The sequence below is a fragment of the Salvia miltiorrhiza genome, chromosome 3, assembly GCF_028751815.1.
Source record: "Salvia miltiorrhiza cultivar Shanhuang (shh) chromosome 3, IMPLAD_Smil_shh, whole genome shotgun sequence".
NCBI classification, from domain to species: domain Eukaryota; kingdom Viridiplantae; phylum Streptophyta; class Magnoliopsida; order Lamiales; family Lamiaceae; genus Salvia; species Salvia miltiorrhiza.
This window is the reverse complement of record NC_080389.1, coordinates 1,358,043-1,372,819: the sequence shown is the minus strand read 5'-3', so window position 1 is coordinate 1,372,819 and position 14,777 is coordinate 1,358,043. Positions and strand designations below refer to the sequence as shown.

Below are 14,777 nucleotides of genomic sequence, written 5' to 3'. Positions count from 1 at the left end.
TAATTTGGGCGCATAGCATAGTTGGTTTAATTTTGCGCATAATTGATAATAATTAATTCTTCCGCATTATTTTTTGCGCAAAGTTGGTCCCAATTATGCGCCTTCAATTTCGACCACATTTAACAAATTTTGCGCATTTATTTTATACGACACTCAATCAATTTTGCGCAATCAATTAATCAATTTTGCGCAATCAATTTATACGACACTCAATCAATTTTGCGCAATCATAAATTGGTCAACTGACACAACTTTGGAACTACAAAAAGTAAATAGTTCTGTCCAGCTATGTACCTTCTATGTACCTTTCTCAATTTTTTTATTGCAATGGGTATGGAGTGAATGCATTAGGAAAAGTGGGTATAGTGTAAATTAAGATTGAGAAAGGTGGGTAGTTTTATATATTTCCACATAATTATATACTCACACAATTCTTAATAATAATTAATAAATAAACTCTATTAATGGAATTATACATAACCAAAAAGTACTGAAGAACCTTTTTCTACTTATCAACGTAGTCCATGTGAGTTTGAAGTAACGGTTGCGGATAGTTAAAGATCATGTGAATTTTATATATTAGTGCCTTTTATAAGCAAGTATACTAATTATTTTCTCTCTCATCATTTTTTAGAGCGATTCATATCAAGCAACGGGATGCTACAACCTCCTATGTTCTGGATTCATACAAACGAATAGCCGGATAGCCATCGGAGCAGCCATCTCACCGGTGTCCTCGACCGGGCGGAATCAATTCGACATCACCATTCTCATTTGGAAGGTTAGATTCACTCATCACAAATTTTGGATTAAATTGCAAAAAGAAAAAAAGTTGAATATTTTTGACCTAACCCTAACCCTAACCCTAACCCATTCATGAAAATAGGATCCCAAATTGGGAAATTGGTGGATGGGCTTTGGTGATAGCACCTTAGTGGGCTATTGGCCCACCGAGCTATTCACCCATCTAACGGACCGGGCCACGATGGTCGAGTGGGGCGGCGAGGTCGTGAATTCCCGGGCCAACGACCAACACACGTCGACCCAAATGGGCTCGGGCCATTACGCAGAAGCCGGGTTCGGAAAAGCAAGCTATTTTCGAAAATCTAGAGATCGTCGACTCCGACAACAGCCTAAGCTCGGCCCAAGACATATCAACCTTGGCCGAGAACACGAATTGTTACAACATCAAGAGTGCCTACAACAAGGAGTGGGGCACACATTTTTACTATGGCGGGCCTGGAAAAAGCCCGCAGTGCCCGTAATCATAAGGCGGCCCGGCCCGAAGTCCGAATTCTTTGTTTAGCTTACTAAGATTTGTAAGAATTGGTGCTATTTCCAACCATGTTTTTGCTCGTTTCGATTTTCAAGTTTTGTATGTGTTTTGTGGGGAAGGAAATGTAATATATTCGCATAAACAGGTAAGGAAATAGCTATATTTTATTTCAAAAAAAGGTAATTATTAATCGTATAAAGTGTGGTTTTGTATTTCTTTTTTGGATGTGATGGGTTTCTACTTTCGGATAAATTCATTTGGTGGCAAGACTAACATGCCCTACTATATATTTTATATGGGGGTTTGTTTTTGGTATGATGGATTAGACAAGATTTAGTTTATAGACAAAACTTAATTTTAAAATGCCTTGTTTGGCTAAGCTTAATTATAAGACCCAATATTTTATAAAACGTTTGAAGAATTATAATATGTAGTTTCTCAAGAGTTTATAAATTGTCAAAGTTTGAATAACTGAACTTATAAACTGAATAGAGAAAATCCTTATTAGAGCGAAAGTCGAAGAGAGATAGACTTGGTAGGGTGACAAATCATAGTTGTATAGTTTTTGTAAAATGATTATTGCATGCTCCCTCCGTCCACGATATCGTTTCCACTTTTACTGTTTTAGTCCGTCCATACTATCATTTCCATTTTATGATAGGGTCCACAAACTCTACTCACATCAATAATGAGACTCAAGCTTCACTCACAACAATATCCACTATTATTCATCACTTCTTAAAACTTGTGTTGTCCACATGCAAAGTGGAAACCGTATTGTGGATGAAGGGAGTATAAGATTATGAAAATATGTTAGGATATATATATATATATATATATATATATATATATATATTGAGTAAGTTGTTGAAACTTATTTTTACACAACTTAAGTTGTTTAGAAGTTTATTTTGTCAAATAATTTGAAGGCCTTATAAACTATTTTAAAAAGGTTATAAGCTCAGTCAAACAACTCTTAATCTCGGAATAATGCCCCGTATATAATTAGTCTGGCCTTATAAGTCTTGGTATCCCTTTATAATAAATCAATTTCGAACTAATTTAATCTTGAGCAATCTCAAGATCATTTAATCTTGATCATGAGATGTAGGTTTATATTTTTTATTTTGGGTGGGGGGGAGAAGGTTATGAATTTTAATCTCACTCTCCCATTTTAAATTTGAACGCTCTATTAATAAACCTCACAAACTAGGATGTGACCATAACGAAAATGTGTGATGTTTAGTCACAAACCAATGGTAATTAATCTAATTAAGCACATAAGGACTCGCAAAGTATTCGTATACATGAATTAATTAGGCCCAAGTCAAGAGATTAATATACAAACTGTAAACATTTTCTTCAATTCCAAAATCCAAACTTTGCAGAGCTAGCATCGGAAAAGCAGCATTACTTTTAATTATTTGAAAATCACCGCACTTTCTAAATCGAGATATGTACTCAAAAGAGCAACCTAGTTAGTACCCTCCTTAGTCTACAACTGATAGAAAAAATAGAGGGAAATCTTTTTATAGCCCCTTTTATAAAATATGTTTTATAATGGGGTTATTGCCAGAAAAATACATATACTTTGTCAATTTTCTGGTTTATAACATGACCCTATAATTTGGCCAGAAAATACATCAATTTTCAATTTAATTGCAATTATAACTTGACTTTATAGTCTGACCAGAAAATACACCAAGTTCAATTTATTCTCAATTAACATGACCTTGTAATTAATTTAGTATAAAAGAAGGAATACATAAATATTAAGCGGGGCAGCGCACAGAGACTAGAGATTAAAGACAGATAGAGGACTTAACAGAGGTCGAGAGTATGTACCTAAGGGTAGGGTCCTAAATTTATAATGTCATAATTAAAGAAAGAAAGACAGATAGAATAAGAGATAATAAAAAGAGGAAAATCAAAAATAGATATATATATATATATATATAATAATATATATATACAAGATATTATATTGATGGCTTAAAAACACACACACACACACACACACACACACACACACACATATAATTATATATATTATGAAATAATTAATCATCTAACTTAATTTTTATAAAAATTAATCAATCAACTAACATTATTTTATACATAACAATTTAATATAAATACAATAAATATTAATACATCTATGATGAAAAATAATCTAAATAAAGTCATGTTATAATTGAGAATAAATTGAAACTTGGTGTATTTTCTTGTCAGACTATAAAGTCATGTTATAATTGCGATTAAATTGAAAATTGATGTATTTTCTGGTCAAATTATAAAGTCATGTTATAAACCAGAAAATTGACAAACTACATGTATTTTTTGACAATAACCCCTTTAATAATCACAGTTTATAATTGATAAATTATAACCCAATACTCGTTAAACCATTTTTAAAATATTAACAGTTTTCGAAAATCACAATCATACAAATATATGCATCAAATAAATTAGCAATGCAAACGAAATTTAAAAAAATACTAGTAAAAGGAATTGGGAAAAAATTGGGGTAATTAATGTTATTAAATATTGTTGTTAAATACACATACTTTTATCAAATTTTAGTTTTGCACATGAAATAAAAGATCAACCTTCAAATACATTTATTTTCAATTATTTTGATTTATCACACAATTGTTAATTTTCGATGAATTACCATCATGACTAGTTGAAGTGACTTATAACAATGACGGATCCACCATGAGGCGGTGGGGGTATAGTTGTATCCCCCAATTTCTTTTTTTAATAATATTATACAATCTATATTAAATATATTATTTAGTGTATTTTGTATCCCCAATAATCTAATGTGAGAATAGCGAGTCCCTCTAATTCTTCATTCTTAAATTGTATTTGGGCTTGGACGGTTAGGTCCAATTTAATTTTTTAATTTCTTTAAATTTAGGACCCCAAATTGATTATTAAAGCGTGCGTTTACTTTGATGAAAAATGAGAGAAAAAATATTTTTTTTACATTTTTATTATGATGAAAAATTTTCTTCGGATATGATGAAATATTTTCTCAGGCAGCCTCTTTTCAATCATTTTCTTTCCAATGTTGGATAATATTATCCTAAGGTAGGGGTGTGAAAATATTTTTCAACATTTTCTCATCTTTTCATCTCTAATAAACATATGATAAAAGAATAAGAAAATGATAATATTTTTTTCACATTTTCTTATCCATTCTTTTCAAATGAAAATTTTACAACCAAAATAAAGACACCCTAAGAAAAATGGCGGCTATAGAGTGTGAATAGTAGCATATATAGATTAACTAATAAAAATAAAAAGTAGTTAAACTTACAATTTTTTATCCTTCAAATTTTCAAGTATTGATTTATCAATTTGATATATTCATGAAAGATATGAGAAGAGATTATGAATTTTAAAATTTGGATAATATTAGTTCTCTTTCGATGAAGTTTGTTGAGACAAAAAGACATACTATAACTCATCCACCGATGTTTTTGCTAATTAAGTTGGTGTTGATTTTTTCGGTTGCCGTTACAAATGTAAAGAGAGTATTTTTGAAAAGACTTATGTCAAGAATAAGTTGCACAATAGAAATGAAAATTCAAGTTTTAAATGATTGTTTGGTCACTTTTATTGAGAAAAATATGCTTCTATAAGTTTTCGATGATGAAATTGTCAAACGCTTTGAAGAAATGAAGACTTGTTGAAAAATAAACTACATATATAATATTTTCTTTTGTATCTTTGAACAATATTTTACGATATACTATTTTTAACATTAAAGTATCTTTTATATTTATATTTATGAGATTATTTTTTCGTATCCACAATTTAAAAATCTTGGATCCATCACTGCATATTAAATCATCGTGGCTAGCTAAATGACATAGACATTCACCTATATTGTTTAATACATCGATCCTTCAAGCTATGTAAATATTTCAAGCTCTTACCTCAACATTAATTTGGAGATAATTTATCGAAAATTGTTGTAAATATATCTTCTAGTATATCTTATATGTGTTGACCAAGAAATCTTCCTAAAACCCTAGCTTCCTACTTGTATAAATAGAGGCATTTTGGCCCTCATATTAAATACACTTAATACGTATTCTCTTCTCTATTCTCTCTAGTTTATTAACAATTATGCGAAATATCAAAATAATTGGAAGTTTTCTTAAAATTGAAAGTCAGTGTATTTGAAATTATAATTTTGAGTTCATAAATCAGAATTTGGTGCTTTGGTTAATTAAGTTGGGAAGTTGCATCAATTTCACTCTTTATTCTTTGTCTGTTTCTCTCTCATATTCTCTCTTCAACTTCTTTTGATCCTTTATTACAATTATACTGGACTTTGGATTGGGCCCTTATTCGAGTTTGTTTAATGGAAGTTTGAGGTATCGATGAATGGGCCTTCCGATCCTTTTGTTGAATTTTTATATTTTTACCTTTTTATTTTTTGTCGTTGCACGTTTAAGAATTTTTATATTTTTTATTTTTATGTCACTATCCCACCTTTAAATTTGTCGGCCACTGACTTAAATAATTAAGCTCAGTTCCCTATGCAGAATATAGTGACTTTATTGGCATATTTAGTACACATATGTTAAATATTTTGTTTAAAATAAAAAATACGTTTTCTCGTTTTATTATAAGGTTGAGATGTAAATGTACCCTTAAAGTAGACATTCCTATATCTTATAATTTTCCATACTGGATATTGGATCAAATAAGTCTTCGAAGTCCAACAAATTTAAGTAATTAAATTAGAATTTCCAGATATGGCGCTTCGATCAATTTGCAGTTGTTGTACAGTTCTCCAACTCTGAATTTCAGTGGTGCCAGGCGAATCGACCCGGGTGATGGCTGTCTGCTTGGAGAGGGTGAAGAGGAAGAGGAGTGGAAGGGGACACATGGCCTTCTGCTATTGGACTTTTGAAAATGTGGGACCCACATTAGAAATAATAAAAAAAAAATTATAGAACTAACGGACGGGTAACAGTTCTGTCTGCCATGTGAATTTAATTGTTTAAATTTGTGGACTTCAGAAGTTTATTTGATCCAATGTCGAGTATGATGGTATATGCTCTAGGGTGTCTATCTTAGGGGTACATTTGCACCTTGACCCTTTATTATAAGTACACATTGTAATTTTTTTAAAACTATTTTGCAATTTTTTTTAAAAAAATACAAAAATTCTAAAAAAATTTAAAAAATAGGTATAATGTGTAAAAAATAAAATAATCAAATACTATTTTTATTTTAAACACAAAAAATCAAATACGTAAACTTAATTGTGATTATCTGCTGTATTATGATTAGATATGGCCAAACAACTTTTCCCTTTACTTTATAGGGAGTATATTTTTAACATTTTCTTGGGGCCAATTAGTGCAGCACCATGTGCATAAAGATGTGCCGTATATTTTTAACATTTTCTTGGGGCCAATTAGTGCAGCACCACATAAAGATGTGCCTTATCTCCGACATACATTTTTACACATCAAACAACAAGTAATGAATTTAATTAATTAAATCTATTTTCAACCTCTAAAAACACCCACCAAACGTGGACTTAGTGTATTTTGTACCCCCAATAATCTAACCGTGAGAATAGCGAGCCTCTCAGATTCTCTATTCTATTGTATTTGGGCTTGGGCGGTTGGGCCCAATTTAATTTTTTTTTTTAAATGGAGGACCCCAAATTGATTATTAAGAAGAAAGGCGGCCGTGGAGTGTGAATAGCAACATATATTTAAAAATTAGCAAGTTGTTGCCTCTGCCTTGACTTATGGATACTGCATACTTTTGAAGAAACCAAAACGATAGTTTCTATCTCAGATCTATCAAATATGGCAGCGGAGGCGGCGATCTCATCTTTGGTCGAACTACTGGGCGATCAGCTCATCCAGAAGGTTAAATTCCTGCGAGGCGTCGAGGGGAAGGTGGAGTTGCTGAGAGAGGAGCTGAAGAGAATGCAATCCTTTCTCAAAGACGCCAACAAAAAGCAATTTGAAAAAGAGAGCGTGCGTAATTGGATCTCGGAGATCAGAGAGTTGGCTCAAGATGCCCAAGATACCATCGAGATCTTCCTTCTCAACGTTGAGAGTGCCAAGAATTGGAGGCTCTTCAAAAGATGTACAACCTTCCCGAAGCGTATGTACCACCTCGACAAAATTGGAGATGAGATTGAGTCGATCCGAGATAGGCTTGATGCCATTGACAAAAGCCGCGAGAGGTACGGGATCAAGGATCTCGGAGAGGCAGCCGAGTCATCATCGAGATCGGAAGTTGAATTGCGGCGGCGGTTGTGTCCTTGGCAAAAGGACGAACATCTGGTGGGCGTTGAAGATGATGTGAAAAAGCTGCTGAAAGAATCGATTCTGTGTGAGGAGAAGAAAGGGCTTTCCATTGCAGTGCTAGAGGGCATGGGTGGGATCGGGAAATCGACACTTGCCCGGGAAATATACAACCACCCCGACGTGGTTGCTGGTCCATTTGATCATCGTTGTTGGGTTGTGGTGTCGAGTGAATTTACACCACAAGAGACCATCAAGCAGCTTATCTTGGAGCTGCCGGGCTCTGACAAACAAAAGGTGCGTGAATTGGAGGAGTCAACCAAGGACAAGCTGTATCTACTACAAAAGCTTAAAGAAATGCTTCATAAGCAATTGGAGGGCAAATCATATTTCATAGTTCTGGATGATGTTTGGGAGAAGGAACATTTGGATGATGTTCTGTAAATGTGGTATTTGATGATGTGAGGAGTATTGCAGATGAGAATAATAGAGAAGAGCAGGTGATGGACATTGTGATGCCAGCAGAGGATGAAACTGCAGATGCTGAGGCAACAGAAGAAATCACACCACAGACACCAGAAGAACAGTGTGATACCGATGAAGAGGGAACCCCCAATAATCAAGGAGAAAATGTGAATAATGCACCCTCCAGAAGGATTCACAAAAATCACCCAACCTCCCAAGTAATTGGCAATGTAAGTGATGGCATGACAACAAGAGGTAAACTGCCAGTTGATTACCGGAAGATGATTTGCATGTCTTCTCTTTGCACGTCTATACCAGGTTTCTTGTGTTTTGTATCGAAATTTGAACCAAAAACAGTCAAGGAGGCATTACGTGATGAATTCTGGATGCTAGCCATGCAAGATGAACTTAACCAGTTTGTTCGAAGTGATGTTTGGTATCTTGTGTCTAGACCTGCTGACAGGAATGTGATCGGCACAAAGTGGATCTTCAAGAACAAATCAGACGAGTGTGGGACGATAGTGAGGAACAAGGCGAGACTTGTGGCGCAAGGTTACACCCAAGTCGAAGGTGTTGACTTCGATGACACTTTTGCTCCAGTCGCCCGAATCGAATCAATACGGCTGCTTCTTGCAATTGCGTGTCATCTCAACATCAAGCTGTACCAAATGGATGTTAAAGGAGCATTCCTCAACGGCATCCTAAAAGAAGAGGTGTATGTAGAGCAGCCGAAAGGTTTTGAAGATCCACACAGACCACACCACGTCTACAGGCTAAAGAAGGCTCTCTACGGCCTTAAACAAGCCCCTCGAGCATGGTATGGACATCTAACTTCCTTCTTACTTGAGTTTGGATTTGTGAGAGGTTATGCTGATAGGACATTGTTTATTAAAAGAGAAAGAAGTGATATTTTGATCACTCAAATCTATGTTGATGATATGATTGTCGGTGCTACCTCACAATATTTGTTAGATGATTTTACAAGGGCCATGACCACCACGTTCGAGATGAGCATGGTGGGTGAACTAACATTCTTTTTAGGGATCCAAGTCAAGCAAGAACCGGAAGGAATTTTCATCTCACAGGGGAAGTATGCACGAGATATGGTGAAGAGGTTCAATCTAGAAGGTGCAAAGCACATGCGCACGCCAATGGGATCAAGCGACACTCTGTCGAAAGACAATGCTGGGGAGGCAGTAGACCCAACACTCTACAGATCAATGATTGGAAGCCTCCTATATCTCACCGCAACACGACCTGATATCATGTTCAGCGTATGTGTTTGTGCCAGGTATCAAGCTGATCCTAAAGAGTCTCATTTAAAAGCGGTAAAACGTGTGATAAGGTATGTGGCTGGCACACTTGATCTTGGCATTTTTTCTCCAAAGATTCTAACACGAACCTTGTAGCTTTTAGTGATTCAGATTGGGCAGGGGATACTAATGATAGGAAAAGTACAAGTGGTGGGTGTTTTTATCTTGGAAATAACTTGGTGTCGTGGCATAGTAGAAAGCAAAATTGTGTGTGTCTCTCTACTGCAGAATCCGAATATGTTGCTGCAGGTTGTTGTTGCTCTCAACTTCTTTGGTTGAGACAAATGTTGTCAGATTACGGTGTGACGAGGGATGTGATGGTGATGCACTGCGACAACATCAGTGCAATAAACATTTCAAAGAATCCGGTCCAACACTCACGAACCAAGCACATCGATATTCGACACCACTTTATTCGCGATTTAGTGGAACAAGAGGTAATTAAGTTAGAGTATGTTCCAACCGAGAACCAAATTGCGGATATTTTTACTAAACCTTTGGATTTTGAGAGATTCACCATGTTAAGAAGGGCTCTTGGCCTTTGCCTTCGAAACTAATGAAAAAGGAAATGTTTGTTGCATCAGTTTCAAAAGAAATATTCTTAGATGCAACTGTTTTTTTGTCTGTGTGATGCTCTATGTTGTTTCAGCACGTTCCTCTTCACTAACTCAGGTTGTATGTATAATATATATAAAGCACAGAAAAAGCCAAAGTAGTTTGGGGGGCACGGCGTTCGCTGCGACGATGCTACCTTACAAAATGGCCATCCTCGATTGCTTTCACAAATTTAGACTAGGGGCACGGCGTTCGCTGCGACGATGTTCTCTATGTCAATAAAAATGAGTGAATTTTACTTGGTGCTGTGCTTATAAGTGCGAAATAAAGTCTAACTGAGTTATGTGTTAGGGGATGTTGTTATAACAGAAGGCAGAATATTAGATAAAATAATTCGGGAAAAATGGGAAGTTTGTTTTCAGTTCCGATTTTCATGGGATTCTCTCTATCCGCATGTTCTGTAATTTGTTACGCATATCTTGTTCTTGATTTGATCATATCTCTATCTTAATCTCCTTCTAACCCTAATTTTCGAATTTAATGGTGAAGATTTTCGAAAGATTTGGTTTGTTGAGTTTTTGGCTTTGATTTCTTTAGTATTTATTCTCTGCATGCAAATCAAATCATCACCATTCTTCATCATTACACTGTGTTTTTCGAGAGAGACTCTTTGCTTCCTTTGCCTTGTACTTAGTTGTTTGTCTATAATGTCTAACCCAAATACTATTGAGCTTATTAGACAGATCTTATCAAATCCCCAATTTCAAGCAGCCCTAGCCACCATCTCAGTGCCGGAAAATCAAGCTGCTCCACCGTTGCCGTCCCTGCCTGCTCCGATGACAACTCCAGCAACATCAAGCAGACACGCTCCACCACCGGTGTCTCAAACACCGGAAGTCTCAAAAGCGGTGCTAAATCCGGCGCCCATTTCTACAATCGAGCACTCTGCCGATTCACCGGTCGAAAAACCGGCAAAGCAAGGAGAACCTGAAAAACCCTCAAATAAACGCAAGAAGAAGGGGGCCGAAACCTCTAGGCCCAAGCTCAAGGCGGTACGGAGGTCAAATCGAATCCCCACTCAACCTAGGGTTTCAAAACCCGGACCCCCGAAGATGGTGTTACTCGACGAATCAGAAGACGACGTACCTCCAGCCAAGCAAGCACGGACGTCTGGGCCGACGGTAGAAACCTCCACTGCTGATGAAGAATCTGCTGCTCCAACAGAGGAGACCACAGAACCCACAGCCCCTTCTCCGGTGCAATCTCTTGATACTCTGCTCAACGAGGCTGAAGCAGAGGTAGCAGCAGAAAATACTTCTGACGACGACACACTCCTCACTGAGGTGTTAACAAAGCTCAAGCGAAAAGCCATTCGTGAGGGAAAAAGGAAGGCTACCACCTCGACTGTGCCCCCAACACCAGAGGCCACAGAGTCGGAAGAAGAAGACATGGATGTCGAAGACGAGGAGCCCGAAGGCTCAGACATGGAGGCCAACAAAGCTTACCAGCCGTTCTTCTACACTGCTGATGCGGCAAAGTCGTGGCAAAATGTCAAGAAGATGGAGTGTTACAGTGAGCGGAACATCGAGCAAGACTCATTTAAAGTGCTCAATCTGGTGGAATTCTTCAAATCTCGCCATCTGTTCAAGTCCGTGACGGAGGTAGAGCCGTTTGTTAAAGCAGTGGTGCAGCTGGTTTATAGCAACTTGACAGCCGATTTCGGAAACCCAAAGTCCAGGAAGTACGGGAAAGCTTTTTACAGGAACACGGTCTTTAATTTGACGCCTTCGGTCATCAATGGAATTCTTGGCACGCCTGATGTGAAGCCCACAGCAGTAAAGAACATGGACAAAGTGGCCTCAGTCATCACTGGTGGGAAAGTGCGGAAATGGTTAAAGCCGATGAAATCATCCACCTTGTCCTATCTGTATTCTGCCTTGTTCAAGATCATGACCATGAACTGGATCGTGTCAACCAACTCCACGGTGGTTACACAACAGCATGGCATACTTCTCTATTGCATTGGAGAAGGATTGCCATTTAATCTAGGTCAGATTATCTTTGATCAGATTGCCGCTTCTTCTCAATTGTCGGGGTTGTCGTTCCCTTCGTTGATTTTTAGGGCACTTCGGAGTCAAGGTGTACAGGTGAAAGCATCTGCCAAGAGGGAGGTCATTCATGAGTATGCTCTTACGAGCATGCTCTTTAGCGAGGGCAAAGTTGCTGATCTGCCTTGGGTGAATCCAGTTGCTGCTCCCTCTGTTGAGGACACTACCATGATCACAATCCCGAAGGCAACATTGCAGGCCCTGTTGCAGCATATCGACGAATTGGAGAACAGCCTTCTGCAAGCCCGAAGAATTCAGGGGGAGTCATCGTCAATCCTGAATCAAGCCAAAGGACAGTTAACTGCCCTCCTTTCTTCCCAAAAAGGGGGAGAAGATGCTGCTGCTGATGCTGCTGAGGGAACAGGAGAGTAAAGTCAGGGGGAGTGGTGTTGCTTGATGAATGTGTTTGAGCAGGCAGAACATTTGATGAACTTTCACTAGAACTTTTACTAGCTTTTTTTGTTTGTTTGTTGGATGCTTAAGTTGTTTCTTTTGTTGTGTTTGATTGTTGGGTCTTTGACTTGCTTGTGCATTCTTGCTAGTTGACGGTTTTACCCTGTTTCTTGAAAGTTTAGTATGTTTGCTGCTGTTCTTGTTGGTGTGTTTTGAACTGTTATCTTTGCAGGGGGAGATCACATCAAGGGGGAGAAGTATGTGTGTTGGTTTTGTGAAGAAAGGCAAAAAGGGGGAGTTTGTTAGTCTTGAATAAGTGTGTTTTGCTCTTTCTTCATTGTGTGTTTTTAGGTGTTTTGACCGAGTCAAGAAATGATGGAAGACGTGTAGGATGAAGGAGGAAAAGAAGGAACAAATTCTGTTGAGAAAAGGAAGGAACAAGTGGAGATAAAGAGAGAGAGAAAGGAGCGTGTGGCAGCTCCTAAAATCAAGGAAGAAGTGGACTAAATCCAACAACTATCAAACGGCCACTTCATCCATGATCCAAGCCACGACTTCAAGCCTTGGGAAGCAAGATTGAGATGCCTATATATACCAAGGAGAAGTCCCAGTTCAGATCACGAACTTTGAGAGAAGATATCTAGCTTTTGAGTGATCTGTTTAGGAGTGCTGTTTCTCGTGTTGGGATAACATTAGTTATAGCATTCTGTGTTTTGTTGGATTTCGGAGTATAGCTCTTGAATCCAGTTTAGTTTGTTTGTGAGAGTGTATGGTGTTCAATACCTAGTCCTTTGTAAAGGTATTGAACGTGAGTGTCATTCTCCGTTTAGTAATTTCGCCATAAGGCATTCTTCAAGTTATTTATAACTTGAAGAAATTTTTCCAAAGTTTGGTGTTCGTCTATTTCCGCTGCATTATTTACTCTGTGCTGTGTGGTGTGTTACTTTAACACAAGGTTTGCAGTTAGTTCGTGTGGAGCAACACTTTCATAGCATATTTTGGGTTGTGTCAAATATTTGGACTAGAATACTATCAGGTGGCAAAGCTAAGACGTGGTGCAATGGGTGTGCATATGTCTTGAAGAGCATTGCATATTGCTGCAGCAATAGAGATAAAAATCTCAGCTTTGGACATTCCGGGAAGTAAACTTGGGGCGATACACTTTGCTTATATTGTATTTATGCAGATGATGAAGTCACCATATTTGACATTTGTACATACAATTGATGATCAATTGTGTATATAATCAATTAATCTGTAAATTAAACGCCCACGTACATATTATAATTTTTCTAAATCACATGGTCTTTTATTCCAAAGAATATTTAATTATTTTTTGTTAATTATCAGAACCGCTCATCAATCAAATTGTGGAGGCCGACACAGAAAAGACAACAAGAAAATATAAGATCCGGATATATTAGTCTATTTGTTTACCACATTTGCATAAGAATTGTGAATTTGTAAAAGAATTAATAAAAAATTCTCTTCATATTGTTATTGAGTTTATCTACATAAGAGTTTTAAGATCAATATAAAGTATTTGTGCTGTGAATTGGTAGGAGTTTGAGTTTGGAATGGTTGTCTATTTTTCATTTGGATAATTGCACTTTCCATATTTGGTTGCCTTTAGTGATTTAATGTGAATCATATTTGTTGTTGTAACTCCCTCCATCCACGAAATGAGTACCCATTTGGGAGTGGCACGAGTTTTAAGAAATTGATTAGGTGTGTGTGGGTGGAATAAGGGGCCCACTTTTATTGTGAGTGAGATGTGTGAGGTACATTTACCAAAAAAGGAAATAGGTACTCATTTGATGGACGGACCAAAAAGGAAATATGGGTACTCATTTCCTGGACGGAGGGAGTACTAATTATGAGCATGGATGTTACATTGCGCAAAACAAGCTCATCTCCAGGTATTTTTTGTAGCATAAGCGCATAAGCTTCTAAGTATTTATATTAAGATTAAAAAAAAACATATATAAATTATCTATGTTATAATCACCACATATCACACAACATGAATACAAATCAAAATATTTTTTTAATTAATATATTTCTATTCATATATTGCAGCTAATGAGGTATATAGACAAATAAGAAATCTACAAAAGCAAAAGAAACATAAACGAAATTAAAGTGATTTGAATTGTAAGTATTATATTCTTTTAAGATAAAAATATGTTTAATACATTATGATAAACGATCAATATTTTTTTTAATTATATTGTTTATCTATTCAGGTTTATTGCTACATGTATGCGTGTGTTTTCTACTTGTATAGATGACTATGGGGTCTTTATTTTTAGTTTTTTGATTTCTCTGGTTACTACCCTCTACTCAAATTCCATGCATGGAGACTTGAAAAGAG

The 14,777-nt window shown here is 36.6% G+C and overlaps 1 protein-coding gene and 1 pseudogene across 1 annotated transcript; both read left to right on the top strand.

Annotated features, from left to right (window-relative positions):
• The first annotated feature begins 327 nt into the window (after window positions 1–327).
• LOC131015752 (uncharacterized) lies at window positions 328–1,307 on the top strand (annotated as a pseudogene).
• Window positions 1,308–10,609: 9,302 nt separating this feature from the next.
• Window positions 10,610–12,382, top strand: LOC131015751 (uncharacterized). Its single transcript, XM_057944174.1, has one exon. It carries the CDS (start codon window positions 10,610–10,612, stop codon window positions 12,380–12,382), a length of 1,773 nt encoding a protein of 590 aa, XP_057800157.1.
• The last annotated feature ends 2,395 nt before the right edge of the window (window positions 12,383–14,777 follow it).

What these genes read in the sequence shown, in the direction of transcription:
- LOC131015751 (XM_057944174.1), top strand. Translation starts at nt 10,610, where the DNA reads ATGTCTAACCCAAATACTATTGAGCTTATTAGACAGATCTTATCAAAT.